At 31.5% G+C, this 14,899-nt stretch overlaps 1 protein-coding gene across 15 annotated transcripts in view; it reads left to right on the plus strand.

Annotated features, from left to right (window-relative positions):
* Positions 1 to 14,899, plus strand: part of Tm1 (tropomyosin 1) — a 190,298-nt gene that overhangs the window by 44,132 nt on the left and 131,267 nt on the right. For 7 of the 15 annotated variants that reach the window (XM_075382494.1, XM_075382496.1, XM_075382492.1 and 4 more), the window contains exon 1: positions 12,561 to 13,262. The exons of 7 other annotated variants lie outside the window; for them this stretch is intronic. In XM_075382494.1, coding sequence (XP_075238609.1) covers positions 12,576 to 13,262 — 687 coding nt within the window. In that variant the 5' untranslated portion in view covers positions 12,561 to 12,575. Of the gene's footprint in view, positions 1 to 12,370; positions 13,263 to 14,899 lie in introns of those variants that run through there. One more of the 15 variants, XM_075382493.1, reaches the window with a different exon arrangement.

A 14,899-nucleotide genomic window follows, 5' to 3' on the forward strand; every position in this document is an offset into this window, starting at 1 on the left:
CAACAAAAAATAAATAAAATTTTTTTTTTTAAAGAATTGGAGGATCGTTTCTCACTTTCAAATGAAATAAGTTTAAATGAAGTGCAGCAAAAAATGTGTTTATGCAATTTAATAGGCATAGAAGGAAATCATGTGGGGTACTCATCAGATTTTTTTTAAAATAATTATTAATCTATGTTTTTTTTAATGAAAATTGGTGTAAGGGAAAATCTTGAAATCGTTTGAGAAACTTTTTTCCGAAAAACAGCTTCAGTTTCTCAGTACCGGGAAAGTACAGCGACTCGATTGCTAGCTTTTTTATTTTAATTTAAAATTAGGTCGACATACGGTCATAAAAGAAGAAGTATATACTGATTTTAAAGGAATGTTGTAAAAAAAAGAAATAGGGAAAGTTTATCGTACAAGTAGCAAAAGAGTAATGAAGAGAAATAAAGCTAAGAGAGTGTATAGTAGAGGGAGTAAGTGTTATCTATATTTGGTTACACTGCGTTCTTTGTAAGTGGGACATGACACTGTTAGTTTTATCATTCCTTCGTCATATACTTAGAGATTCGTTTCAAATAACTTATTGTAACAGAAATAAATGTACGCTAAAACATATTTTCTTTGTATTAGATCGGTGACTGAATTTTAAAGCTTTTTATTTTAAAATAGTAGCCGATTACATATATTATTAAATAAAATAAATTATTTTTCAATTTCTTTTATATTTTTTATATTACACTGACATTACAGATTTTGTTCTTAATTAAATATTACAATGAAATGATTTTATTCATAAAATTAGGGGTCTTTCTTTTTGCCTTAATCCTGTGACCATACTAAAAAGAAAAAAATCCTCTACCCGTAAAAAATTGTTAAAATGTTGCACACAAATTTTTTAAACCCAAATAGTTTATAAGTAATATAATATACTTAATATACTTAAACTATACGTATAATACTTATATAATTATAATATACTTTGAGAATTTCTTTCATCGGCAAAAGCCTAAATGTTGAGGGCTTATTAAAATATGCTACTTAAAATTTCAAAAAATGTGCTTAAGTCTCCCCAAAAAGAGGACGTAATTTAAAATTCGAAAATTTCAACACCATTCTTTTTTTTTGTATCTGTATTAAGTATGACCTATATTGTTGATTCATACGTTTCGAGTCCATCATATCCTCTTGAATGCAAAATTGGGAAGGATTATTTCAAAATTCAAAAGATTGGTTGATTCAGTATCGCTTATAAAAATATTCTGATAAAATATATTCATTATTAAATTTGTCTAATTACTATGTGAATGGTGGGGGTTTTAAGTCGTTCAAAATTTTGAAAAAGTGTCGGGGCCCCAAAAATGGGGAAATACAAAATTAAAAACCTCTAAGACCGATTGATCTTATTTTTTATATATTAATCTTTATCTAAATTGGTTTTTCCAATATTTTAATCCATTAAACCCTTTCAACTATAAAAATATAGATTGGGTACTAAAAATTCAAAAAATACTGGACCAATTGATTTATTATTTTCACGTACAAAGTATATTCAAATAAAATATTCCACTTATTAACAAGGCTTATCATAATTAAGTGAAAATTTCTAAAATGTACCCAGGGGCTTCAAAAAAGGGGGAAATTTTAAATTCAAAAAGTATTGAACCGATTAATCTTATTTTTTACGTTTATCTATTAGTATGACCTAAAAGTTATTGATTTCTACATTTCGAACCCATCAAACCCTCTAAGGTACAAAAATGAAGAGGAGTATTTTGAAAATTAAAAAAATTACCGTTCGATTCGTATCATTTATATAAAATTATTCCCCTAATTAAATTTATCTTCATTACATAAAAATTTAAATATTGTGTCCGAAGGCCCTCAAAAAGGGGAAATTCAAATTCGAAAACTGCAACACCGAACGATCTTATATTTTATTTCCTTGTACGAAGTAAAGGAAATATTGTAATCGCGAAAAATTTCGGTTTTCAGATTTCAACGGAAATATCCATTTTGACCACCCCTGAATCCATTTAGACTAATTTCGGCGTGACGTCTGTACGTATGTATGTATATCGCATAACTCAAAAACGATTAACCGTAGGATGTTGAAATTTTGGATTTAGGACTGTTGTAACATCTAGTTGTGCACCTCCCCTTTTAATTGCAATCGACTGGACCAATAGTGTCCAAAAAAGCTCAAAATCCAAAAGATTTGGATTTTTGACTGGTGTAATAAATAAGTCCTCATTAAGAGCTTTTCAACGATATATCATAAGTTGTACTTATTTTCATTGGTTCCAGAGTTATAGGCAAATTAAAGTTTAATTAATGAAATATTTGGATCTTACAAGGGGAAGGCACGTCTGTTCGAATCCGTCTTCATTTCCTTTTTTTTTAATTACATATATTGATTAATTAATAATTATTAATCTCTGATTGTAACAACATTTTTACAATAAATAATAATTCAATATTAATAATAAAAAAAAGAAATATGAAAAGATATCAGAAGTTTTTAATAAAATAAAATTTTATGTACTTTTAAAAATGTGTATATGTAATTTAATAGGCGTACAAGGAAGTTATATAGTGTCCACATCAAATTTTTTATATATATGTATTAAGTTCGATATAAATAGTGATTCTTACATTTTAAATCCATCAAACCTTCTCGATTATAGAAATAGAGAGAAGTATTTCATAATTAAAAAACTACTGGACCGATTGATTTAGTATCACGCATAAAACTTTCTCATTATTAAATTATTGTAAGAGCGTATTGAAATATTTTTTATCTGAAATAGCAGCAGTTTTTGTAGCGATAAAACAAAATTATAAAAAAAGAAGTTTGGTATTAATTACGTAATGCAATGCAGTTTTCACGGCATCTATATGCATATGTTTATTAAATAAATTAAATAATATTTACTCGCTTACAAATCATAAATTCCAGGTAGCAAACTTACACAATTCAAATTATTATTTTTTTTACGAGTAAGAAAGATTGATGTCAGCTTTTACTTGACTTTCTGATCGTAAAAGTAGAGTATATTCAAATTTACTATTCTAATGTACAGTAAATACAGTTGTTATAATAGGTGTCGATTTAAAGTTAGTTGACAAAAAAATGTTTATGAGATCATAGTATTATTTGGGATAGAAGTTGAGGTATAACCCGGGCGAATAACTGTTTGTTGAATATTTTCAAAAATTAATAAATTTATTTTTAAAAGTAACGAATGAATTTAATTTAACTTAGTTTAAAGAAATAAAAATATTAATAAAAAAAAAAACAAGGCTTGCAGATATAATCAAGTATCATTTATTTAATTTTTAACTGTTTTCTCCCCAACCATTTAAATTTTAAATGGTTAAAATTTTTAAAGGATGTTCTTTTTGGAGAATGCTTTAAATTTGAAAACATCCTCTTTATTTTTTAATAAATGAGTGTTTTGAAACAATGAAAAATTAAAAAAAAATTATTTTTTATACACAATATCTTTGTTTGGCTTTGATCGTGATTGCAGGGCTTTGTATACGATTATAAACGAAATGTACGTGCTTTATTATGATGTTTTTAGTATCAATGCAAGCTGATTAACTCGCATTTTCTGATACGATTTCAGTTAAATTATGACGTAATAATATATTAATATTACAACGAGTTCAGCATTGTTAATTTAAATCGCTTTGTTGTCATAAAAAATCTTCCTTGTTAATGTATTTAATATACATAACGGTATTACAAGTTAGGTATTTTCAGATAAACAACGGTGTAGCAAAAATTGTTTTAATTTACATACACAAGTGTATTTTTAGTAAATCTTATTTCATCATGTATTTAAATTTTTAGTAAACGGCTACAGTAAAAAAATCCGATTCTTGCACAGTTCATATAACGAAATGAAATCCGTTTTCATACAACATGTTCGCTTAGTTTTATATTTTAAGTGAAAAATGTTTATATTAATGGTACAAAATAGGACCGGATATATAATGTGTTAATCATTTCTTATATACTGTGGCAGCCTTTAAATAACTTTTCAACAATTCAACATAGAGAAATTAAATTTAGCAAATGCTATCCCTACATTGAAACAGTCTATTTTTATATATAAAACAACTAAATCTGTAAGTTCTCACGAACAGGAAGGTATTTAAAAGATTTTAAATGAAAATTGTAACATTTTGTCATCAGTTATAAAAGCATTGAAAAGAAAACGTTTTGACGTAAAATATTTCTGGAATAACCCTAATTAAAATGGCGATCATTAAATATTTTTAATAGGTAGGGTCATAAGTAATCTATAGTACCTTTTAAATAATTGTTTATAACCTTTAAATTTGAAAAAAAAAATTACCGGATGCTGGGGCATCTCAAAATTTCGGTATGAAAAATCCTTAGGGTGTACTGTAAACAAATTCTGATTGAAGTTCATAGCTATTTAATCTATAAATACATAAAATAATATTAAAAGAAAATAAATGAAGATACTAAATATTAAAAAAAAAACTGAAAACACAGTAGTTTCTGAAGCACGTATTACACGTACATATACACAACTTAATTTAAAATATTTATGATTTTATATAAAGCGCTCGCGAATACCGTATTTAATTCGCGCGGGTGTGGCGGTACTAGCGGCGACAATCGGCACTAACTTTTTTTTCTTGTTTAGCCTCCGGCAATCACCGTCAGTTATTACTTCAGAGAATGAATGAGGAGGATATGTATGAGTGTAAGTGAAGTATAGTCTTGTACAGTCTCACTTCGACCGTTTCTGAGATGTGTGGTTAATTTATAAACCCAACCACCAAAGAACACCGGTACCCACGATCTAGTATTCAAATCCGTATAAAAGTAACTGCCTTCACTAGGATTTGAACGTTGGCACTCTCGACTTTGAAATCAGCTGATTTGCGAAGACGCGTTCACTACTAGACTAACCCGGTGGGTTAGTCGGCACTAACTAAACTAATGTAATTTCACTACTTACATAGAACAAATTTCGATTGTACGGTCGGCAGACCGGTGTAGCCGCGAGGCTTAACACACCAGGTACCAAGTCGATTGGGCGATCGAGTCCGAGATCCAGCCAGACTGAGTTACTTGTTTACACTTTAAATTTTATTCATTTATGTAATTCTACCGCTCACCTGTGACGTCACGCATAACAGACGACTACAACAATATTTTTTTGGGGTGGGGGATGAGATTTTGTAAAAAATTTTTTGTTGAAATTATTGTTATTTTTTAATCGTTAAGAAATGTGCCTAAGAAAAATATGACCTTAATTAGGCGAAATCTCGAGATATTGATGGTGGCGACCTTGCTCTACAGCCTCACCCCCTTAACCTTTTAAGTAGAAAATTTATTAACATCAGTGCCCCGTATATAAAACTAATCTGACCAAGTATGGTCAAAACCGTTCCAGTATTTTCGAAGATGTAAGGTGATTTAAAGGGCGACATCGAACACTCACTCGTACATAGAAGATTAACATCTGGAAAATTACCAACCGGTTTTTTAGTTTTCTTAGGTGTCAAAACGTCAAGATCCGGTGAAAACCTCCTTTACCCAAATTGGATCAACTATAATCCTTTATCTTTCAGAGCTATAATTCTGATATAGCCTATCTAGATGGGAAAGTAAAAGATAGCGTTCAAGTACATACTAGGAAAAGTGAATTCCCCCCGTCGTCGATCTTTACTGAGTCGATTGTACTTACTTTTCACAATAAACTCCTTCTTAAAGCAAGAAGTGGTGCCTTTTGTACTTAAGTTTGTTGCATTGCATTTTAGTCATAATAAAAAACGTATAGTTGATACTAAGCAACAAATTTATGTACTTCTTGCTTTTGTGAAGTAAAAACATTGTATACATCGCAGCTGTTTTTTACACGACTCTATTAAGTAACATAAAAATATTATTGAAAATAAAAGTTTAAATTTTAGAGTCGTTCGGCCTCCGGCGATCGGTACACGGTCAAGCGGTTCGGCTCAAGATCATATAAAATATGTAGACTAATATTTGCTGTTTATTTAACATAAGCTAATGAGATTTTAATTATTCATTAGGCCACTACCTCTTCTACTTATAACGTACAATTATAACTAAGTCGTATATCTATCACGTTTCTCTTGCTCTAGATTAGTTGTCCATAAGATATTATATACAGCAAATATAAAACGTCGTTTACTGGTTTTTACGTAATTAAATACGTAATTAATTTTTACTAATACTAATTGTTGACAGAATTAAGGTTTATCAATACGGTGGTGACCAATTTTAAGCGATTGTAATTTTTCTTTCTATACAATTTATATTGTTTTATTACTCATATTTAACTTTTTTTTTTCAAGGAAGTTTTGTAGTCGCGAAAAATTTCAGATTTCAACGGAAATATCCATTCTGACCATCCCTGAATTCATTTTGACTAGTTTCGGAGTGACGTATGTACGTATGCATCTCGCGTAACTCAAAAACGATTAGCCGTAAGTTGTTGAAATTTTGGATTTAGGACTGTTGTAACATCTAGCTATGCACCTCCATTTTTGATTGCAATCGACTAGGCCAAAAGAGTTATAGCCAAGATAGAATTTTAATTAATAAAATATTTGGATCTTACAAGGCATATCGGTTCGAGTCCAACTACATCTCCTTTTTTTTTTAACTTTATTATTATTTTTTTTTTTTATTTAAATATATTGATTTATTAATAATTATTAGTCTTTGATTGAAAAAAAAAAACGTTTTACAATAAATAATAATTCAATAATAATAATAAAAAAAATTATGAAAAATATCTTAAGTTATTAATGGAATAAATTTTTATGTACTTTTCATATTAAAAAGTGGGTTTATGTAATTTAATAGGCCTACAAGGAAGTCATGTGGTTTCCACATCAGATTTTTACTTTACAATCTACACTCCTATACTATATAAATATATGGTATATTATATAACGGAAAGTATATTAATCTGGTAAAAATTTGCACGCAAATCTTAACATTTTATGATCTTTTCTCACAAAAAACTAACACAATTATAGCATTGGAACATTTCGGAAATATATATATATATATATATATATATATATATATATATATATATATATATATATATATATATATATATATAATATATTTATATAATATATATATATATACATATATATTGGCCTGCTTTTTGCTTGACATCTTCAGGTATATAGCACAATATTTCTATATATGGGGCATTAAAGCCATTCAATTTTTGAATTTTCCGAACCGTATTGGTCGGTCCGTTGTCTAAAATAATTTTTATTTTAAGATAGGTAAATTGTTTTCATATACTTTAATGCCCAATATAATCTAATAAAATATTTTCATTAAAGAGGTGAAGAAATGAACTGGGTTGCCAGTTTTCAGGACGCTGAAAACAGTGGCAGCATATCGGACGGCTTCTTATGACGCGGTATGTGTACTGGCCGGGACTCCTTCCATAGACCTTTTGGTTCTTGATCGTGCCCGTAAGTATGAAGGCGGTGACAGTGCTGAAGGTAGAAATGAAACAGTAAGTGTGTGGCGAGACAGATGGAACTTGGGTGTCATGGCTGGATGGAGGAGGAAATTAATTCCCGATTTAAGAATACGGTATAATAGAAGGTTTGGTGAGACGAGTTTTTACCTGACGCAAATGCTATCCGGTCACGGTAATTTTGAAGCGTATTTGTATGGAATCGGGAGGAGAGAGTCGCCTGACCGTATGTATTGTGCTGAATGGGACTCGGTTGAGCATACCCTGTTAAAGCGTGAGGAATGTATTAAAAAACGTATTCGGTCTGGATTGCAAATCTGGAGCCGGAGGATGTAGACCCGTATATGCTGATGTCGCAGAGTAACTGGAGGAAAGTGGAGGAATACTCGAGGGAGGTGCTTCGATGCAAAGATACGGAAGGTAGAAGAAGAGGGTTTTAGTGTAGGGTTGGGTGGACAACCCCAATCGGGAGAGCCGGCATGCCGAGGTGTGCCGGTTCCGACGGATCGATTGAGGGCTCCAAGGGAGACTAGGTTAGGGGATACAAACGAAACACCCGATACCGGTGGGGGAATCCAGTAATGGAGTACCCCCGTTAGAGTGGGAATAAAGAATTAAAAAGATCCAACCGGGGAGCGGACTTACCATGCCGGTCTTACTGCCGGTAAGTGGGGAGACCCCTTAGAGTAAAGGACATTCCCCTGGGAATGAGTTTTACTTAACTGTATGTCCGGCCCGGGGAGAGGGGGATAAAAAAAAAGAAATTTTTAGGACACTAGTGTTCATTTACAATATGATCAAGATTTTGTACTACTGTTGTGAATCGAACCGCACACCATATGTAATGATTAGTAATATGAACTAAACTCGATGTGACAAACTTAAGATTAATTATATTTAGATTAGGCTATATTTTAAGACACATTTATATATTATTACTCTTGATACTGGAATTTTGACCCGTTCCTCTAGGTATTCTAGAGAATGGAACTTTGTATATTTATTTGTAATATTATTTTTCGAATCAATTTGAATTTGAATAATATTATTTTTATTTTTTCATACAACCTTTTACGCAATTCAAATGCGTAACTAACGTATGGGGGTAAAAACATTATTTTTTTAATTTTTATCGTTTCCGGGCTTATTATGCAACGAGCTCATAATGATAGCCATCGATGCACGACTACGAAATAAGTTACGGTACAAGCCTTAGCGTCTATCCTAAACTTCACAACAGTCCATTAATGACCATTATAGAGAGTTGCTTACCGTATTTTTTATACGGCTGAGAAAATATTGGGATTATCGTTTTAAATCAGGGATAGAATAGATTGTTTACGGAATATTTTTTTTAATTTTTCAAAAAATACGTTAAACAATAAATTTCTGTGGCAATCGGTTGTTAGTCATAAGGTCTGCCTTTTCTTTAATACCGATCGGTGTTAAAGACATTTCTTTCTTAGAATCCAACATTATTAACAAATAAACAGTGCAATATAGAAACTTTGTTACCTAAAGGTGTACTTTAAAGTTAACCTCTGCTTGCTAACTATTAAATCGGGTTAAAATCAGAGTAAAAAAAAAAGAAATATTAAACAATACCCGGTTCTTATCTGTCAGTAGTTGAAAAGAGTAGGGTTTTTTAACACCTGTATCATAATGAAACTCTGTTTCATAATGCCCCTCATCATAAACGCGCGTAGTTCAAACGTTATAATACAGGAGTAGAAAAAATTACATTCTTGTACTGATCAGATGATTATGTTTCATTTTGTTATGTGTTTGGGCAACCTCATTTAGGGTAGGGGATAGTGTATTTTTTTTTTTTGTCACTTATAGTTTTGACTGAATACTGGTCAGTGATGGCATTTAATTTTCGTTACAGTGGTCAAGGAGGATCGTAAGATTCGCTCTCATATCTCAGAATTTGATTAAAATAGTATAATAATAACTTTGTATAATTCTTTACTTGCATAATTAAATAACGTTCCACTTAGGAGTTCATGTAAGTAACAAACTGTCGAGGGAGGAAATTGCATAATTTTTACCGTGAAGCCGTGAAATTTAATTATTTTCCTGCTTTTCATTATTCCTTCAGTTTACTTTTACTTTGTACTCTAGACTGTGCTATAGTAGAGCTATATAGTTCAAGAAGGGAAAGTATTATAATCGATCCAATCTGGACATACGCGGTTTTCACCGAATTTTGACGTTGTGACACCTAAGGAACCCAAAAAACCGGATGGAAATTTTCCGGATGTTAATTTTCATGTGTACGTGTTCGATGTCGGTCTCTAAATCACCTTATATCTCCGGAACTGCTGGACAGATTTTCCGCCAGAATTTGGTCTAGATTACTTCTATATATGGGGCATTGATGACATTAAATTTTCAACTTAAAATGTCAAGGGGGTGAGGCTATACAGTAGATCATCCTCAGTATCTCGAAATTTTGCTTAATTAAGGTCATATTTTTCTTAGGCGCGTTTGTTAACGATTAAAAAATAACAATATTTGCAAAATCGCACCCCCACCTTTAAAATTCTCTAAACTACTGCTATGTTGTGACGTCACAAGTGAGGGGTAGAATTAAATAAATCAATAATATTTAAAGTGAAAAAAAGGAACTCGGTATGGCTTGGTTTCGAACTCGATCGCCCGATTGACTCGGTACCTGTTGCGTTAAGCTTGGCGGCTACACCAGTCTGCCGACCGTACAAGCGAAATTTGTTTATTTTATTTAATTTTGAAACGGTCCATTACAAGCAACGATAAATTGATCACGCACTACAATAATGTACAAGATTGTGGTCGAAGCATAGTGAAACTCCTCTCAAAGAGTGGCAAAATCAGGATTGACAGCAAGAAAAGTGATGTGTGTGTGTTACGGAATCGGAAAGGAATTGTTCACTATGAGATGCTGCAACCCTGTCAATCGATGGAATCTAAAACTTCTAACGTTAACAAGTGGAAAGATTACGCCAAGAGATCGAGATAAAGCCACCAGAATTGAGCGGTAGAAAAGATGTCATTTTCCATCACAACAACCAGGCTACCCAGACAGATCTTTGGTGATCTGTTGAAAATTGAGAGATTTTGGCCGGGAAGCTTTGCACGGTTTTCGTTCTGTATAGAACTCTCTTAAAGGTATAAAGTTGCTTTCAAAACAGGCCTGTTAATATCATTTATCACAGATTTTCGTCCGTGAAATACAAATTCTACAGTAATGGAATTATGATTTTACCTCAAAAACAGCAAAAGGTATTCGATCAAAAGTTAACGTATTTGATTTAATAAACTGCAGCTAAATTGTAAAAAAATTGTTTTACTTTAGCGTTAAAAAACGAAGAAACTTTTTCCCCGAACGCTTTATCATCTCGCCTACCGTAATGGAAAAAACATACCACATTTTTCTATTCTATTTTCTCTCCGATAACAAGTCATACTTATCTGATTATAAAAACCTTACACCCTTTTTTTATGGTAAGAAATGAGTTTTTTAGTGTATGAAAAAAGGCTAAATCTGAAAGGGATTCGAACCCACAACGTTACAAATGAAAGATAGATACGCTTCCGTTCCGCTACGGAAGACGGCTATCATTTTATTGAAAAAATGTATGTTATATCTCGCCGTTTCTCTTATATCAAGTGTTTCTCCGTTCTATAAGAAATTAAAATTTCTTTAGACTATTAACTGTATTTTATAGCAAAGCATTTAGACTTTACATTTTTGAATGTTTTTTAGAAACATTTCTAAATTATCTAATCCGACAGTGTTTTGTAAAAATATGTTGATTTACTTTTAAAATATAATATTTTATAGTTTCTATATCGTCTAATCAAAAATAGATTATAAGTTTTCTGGAAGTAGAAATTTATTGGCGAGATAAGTCATAGTTGTATAATTTTTAAACTAAAAAATCGATGTATTTTTTTTCTTAAAAATGTAAAAAGAAGGGTGAAGGATAAATCACATTGTTACATTGTAAAAACCCGCTATTCATAAAAATAACCGCTTACTTCACATGTGCGAATGCGAGTATATTGAACAATGAATTTAGCATTTCATAATAAGACTTAAAAATGTGACATTTTAAAATTAAAGAGTATGAATTTTAGAGACGTTATTAAAAACTTGAAGAAAATAATTTTGAAAATTAAGCTTCACTTGAAATTTTTAAATATTGTTAAGTCCGATGACGAATAGAAGTAAATAAAAGTTTTTTTTTTTTGTTTTAAAGGGAAATTGAACATTTAGTTGTATTATGTATTTGTACTTTTTAAAAGATTTCTACTTTTTATTTTTTTAGTATTTTTTTAAATTTTTATTGTAATGAAACTGTCAAGCATATGAATAAATTTATGTCTAAACAGGCTCGCGAATAATATTTTTCACCGTTGAATTTCATGGTATTAAAAAAGTATGCATTTTACCGTATTTCTTTGAATAAACAAAGATTTTTCTTCGTATATTTAAAAACAAAACATTTTGTAACAAATACGGAAAATTTCATACAGCAAAATTTATTTCAACGAAAGATGAAATTGTGTTCAGTGGTAAATACGAGTGGAATGAATCGTGTAATGTTAGCTTTTCTATATTTAACTTTAACAGAAACAGGAGGGCTGCTGAGTGCGCTATTTCAAAAATAGATCGCACTACCGCCCTGGGCAGACGCCAAATTTGGAAGAATCCTTTAGGGAAGGGGAATAAAAAATAACTACTGTGAGGCAGGACCAAAACACTCATCAATGACGTGAATTCTTAAAATCTCACCTATACCGTATATAAATTCTAGCCACACGGCGTTTACTGCTTACGACCGTTGATTGTCATAAGAAATAAGAATATTAAAATAACATTTAAAACTGATGTTAATGGAACTCACACGTAATGTGAAATAAAATATTTCACTGTATATAAAATGCAATAAGTTGTTATTATGAGTTCTATTTAAGCGAACGATAATTACTGCTAATTTGAATAATGATAAATTGAAAGTTACGAAGCCTTCCGAGCGGCGTAGTTTAAATATTACACGCTAGACAGCGTCTGCGTACAACATGCAGTGCCAACGAGCTGGCACATTTAGTTCGCGCCAGCCAAGACAGAGAGCGCACGTTGCTTCATCAGGACGTCTTCCGTCAAGATGGCAACAACAAGGAGCGAATCGAGTGAAGCAGCGTAAAGTTATGGCCGATAAGGCGACGTCAAGTCCTAAGAAACACGGGGGAAGAGTACATCGATATGGACCTAGAAGAAGATCTCACAATTCACAAGATAAACATACGGCATGCTGTGCTTCGACTACATCGAATAATACAGCACCGAGTTGTGCAGAGAGGTTAGTCATCGGTGGAGAAGATACTAACTTTCTATCGACGGTACAGAAAACATCGGCTCACTATTCAAAACACCAACCGCCTCCGCCGGCAGCGCCTTCACCACGTGCATTGCCCGCCGACAGCGAAGAGATCGGACCTCCTTTGCAGCGACAAGACGGTGATGGTAGCAGTCATAGCGATAGGGAAGAGGATCCAGAAATCGAAGAACTCGCTCGACTACGATGCCCCAGCGAACGAACGGAGGTCATCGCCGAGAGAGAAATTCGACGACGTTCCCGGCAGAGAAGGTGTGCGGACTACCCAGGACTGGCCTTTGGATCATCGATATTCAGTTCCGACACACTTATGAAGTTTAGTGTAATTAAAAATGAACTGCACAACATATTGAATTCGCAGTTAAAAAGGGTTAGTAAGTATGATATAATCTACAATGTTGAGGTATGTGTTTATGTAGTAATTTATAAATTATATTATTCCTTTTTAATAGATTGGTGAATTGAAAGTTAATTTTTTTTTTCTTAATGCTAATGTTTTTAAAATTACATTTAAACATGTTTTAGGAAAGGTTCAAATTAAGATAAGTGTAATCCGTTTGTTTTGTATGGGTTCACATCACATTTCATATGGATACATTAATGCGCACGCACTGCGGTTGTGACGTACAGTACAGTCTTTACTGTGCCCATGTGGTCGGGGAGGGGAAAATAAAATGTAACATTCCCAAAACATGATGCAATAACCTACATTATTATTTATTTATTCGTATTTACATATTTCTGTTTGCATTCTAAGCAATTTGTGTATTTGACATTGTCTATTATTTCAAAGTAACACTTGTAGATTGTACAATAATATTTTTGACGTATAGGCGTACCTCATCAGCTGTTTGTTTCATATCAGTGTTGTTCGTCTTGTTTCCTATGTACCTTTTATTTAACTGAAAACTTTTTTAGTTTTTTAATTCTATTATGTTGATTATTTTTTCATTGAATATTTGCAAAATAAATGTATCCGATTAGTTTATTTTAATTAATTAAATTTATGTTATTTGCTGAAAAATATTAAATGATTTGTTAAACATTTCCCAAACAACAGAAAATAGGATATTTTATAAATGTGCCTGAACATTGTATACAAGACTCTTAAACATCTTAGTATAATTAGACTCCCTAGTTCGCAAAGTATTAATGTAGTAGTAACTTAATGTCTTGACCTAAATGATCATTTATGCCCTGATTTTAAAAAAGTTGCTTAGGTTAGAAGTTGTATGTTTGAACTACATAAACAGTCAGGTGTGCCCAGCGACCTGGATACAGTTATGTTATATACATATTTATAAAATAAAACGACTTATGTGGTATTGTTTGATACAGTATTATGAGTTGATTCCACAGATTTTAATATCTAGTCAACTGATTAGGCCTATCTATTGTTTTTGTTTACCTTGTTCTTCCCCCTTACTTTGCCTTAAGATTATTATTTCTTAGATTTTAGAACATTACTTCATTATTATTATTTTTTTAATGTTAACATATACTATCTAATCTAACCTTAAAATATTATATGTACTCCTTACAAATTTTTGCCGTTCGTTTATCGAAAACGTTATTACTGTGATTATTTTATTGAAGTTTATTAATTAAAAACATACATTCTAAGCACTTATTTTCATTTTACCTTTGGTAGAAGCATTCTGGTGTGATATTTTTTAATTGTTCATGTAGTTAATTCATTGAGCTAATTTAGTTTAAATTGCAGTACATGTTTATTTTTAGTAAAATATTTATATGGCTGTTGCATTTTATTAAATTTAAAATACAGCATGGGGAATTTACAAATTTTAGACGTGCCTGGAATCTGAATTGGAAAACAGTTTTTTTTTTTGGTTATTGTAATCTTTGTAATTATTTTGTTTTACTAACGTGTACTTTGCAATATATTCATCACGTCAACAATAAGCAACCCACTCCAGACTCAGAATGAATTCCTGAGACGTGTGGTTAATTGAACCCCCAACCACCAAAGTACACTGGTATCCACTG

The sequence above is a fragment of the Lycorma delicatula genome, chromosome 1, assembly GCF_047948215.1.
Source record: "Lycorma delicatula isolate Av1 chromosome 1, ASM4794821v1, whole genome shotgun sequence".
Taxonomy (NCBI): domain Eukaryota; kingdom Metazoa; phylum Arthropoda; class Insecta; order Hemiptera; family Fulgoridae; genus Lycorma; species Lycorma delicatula.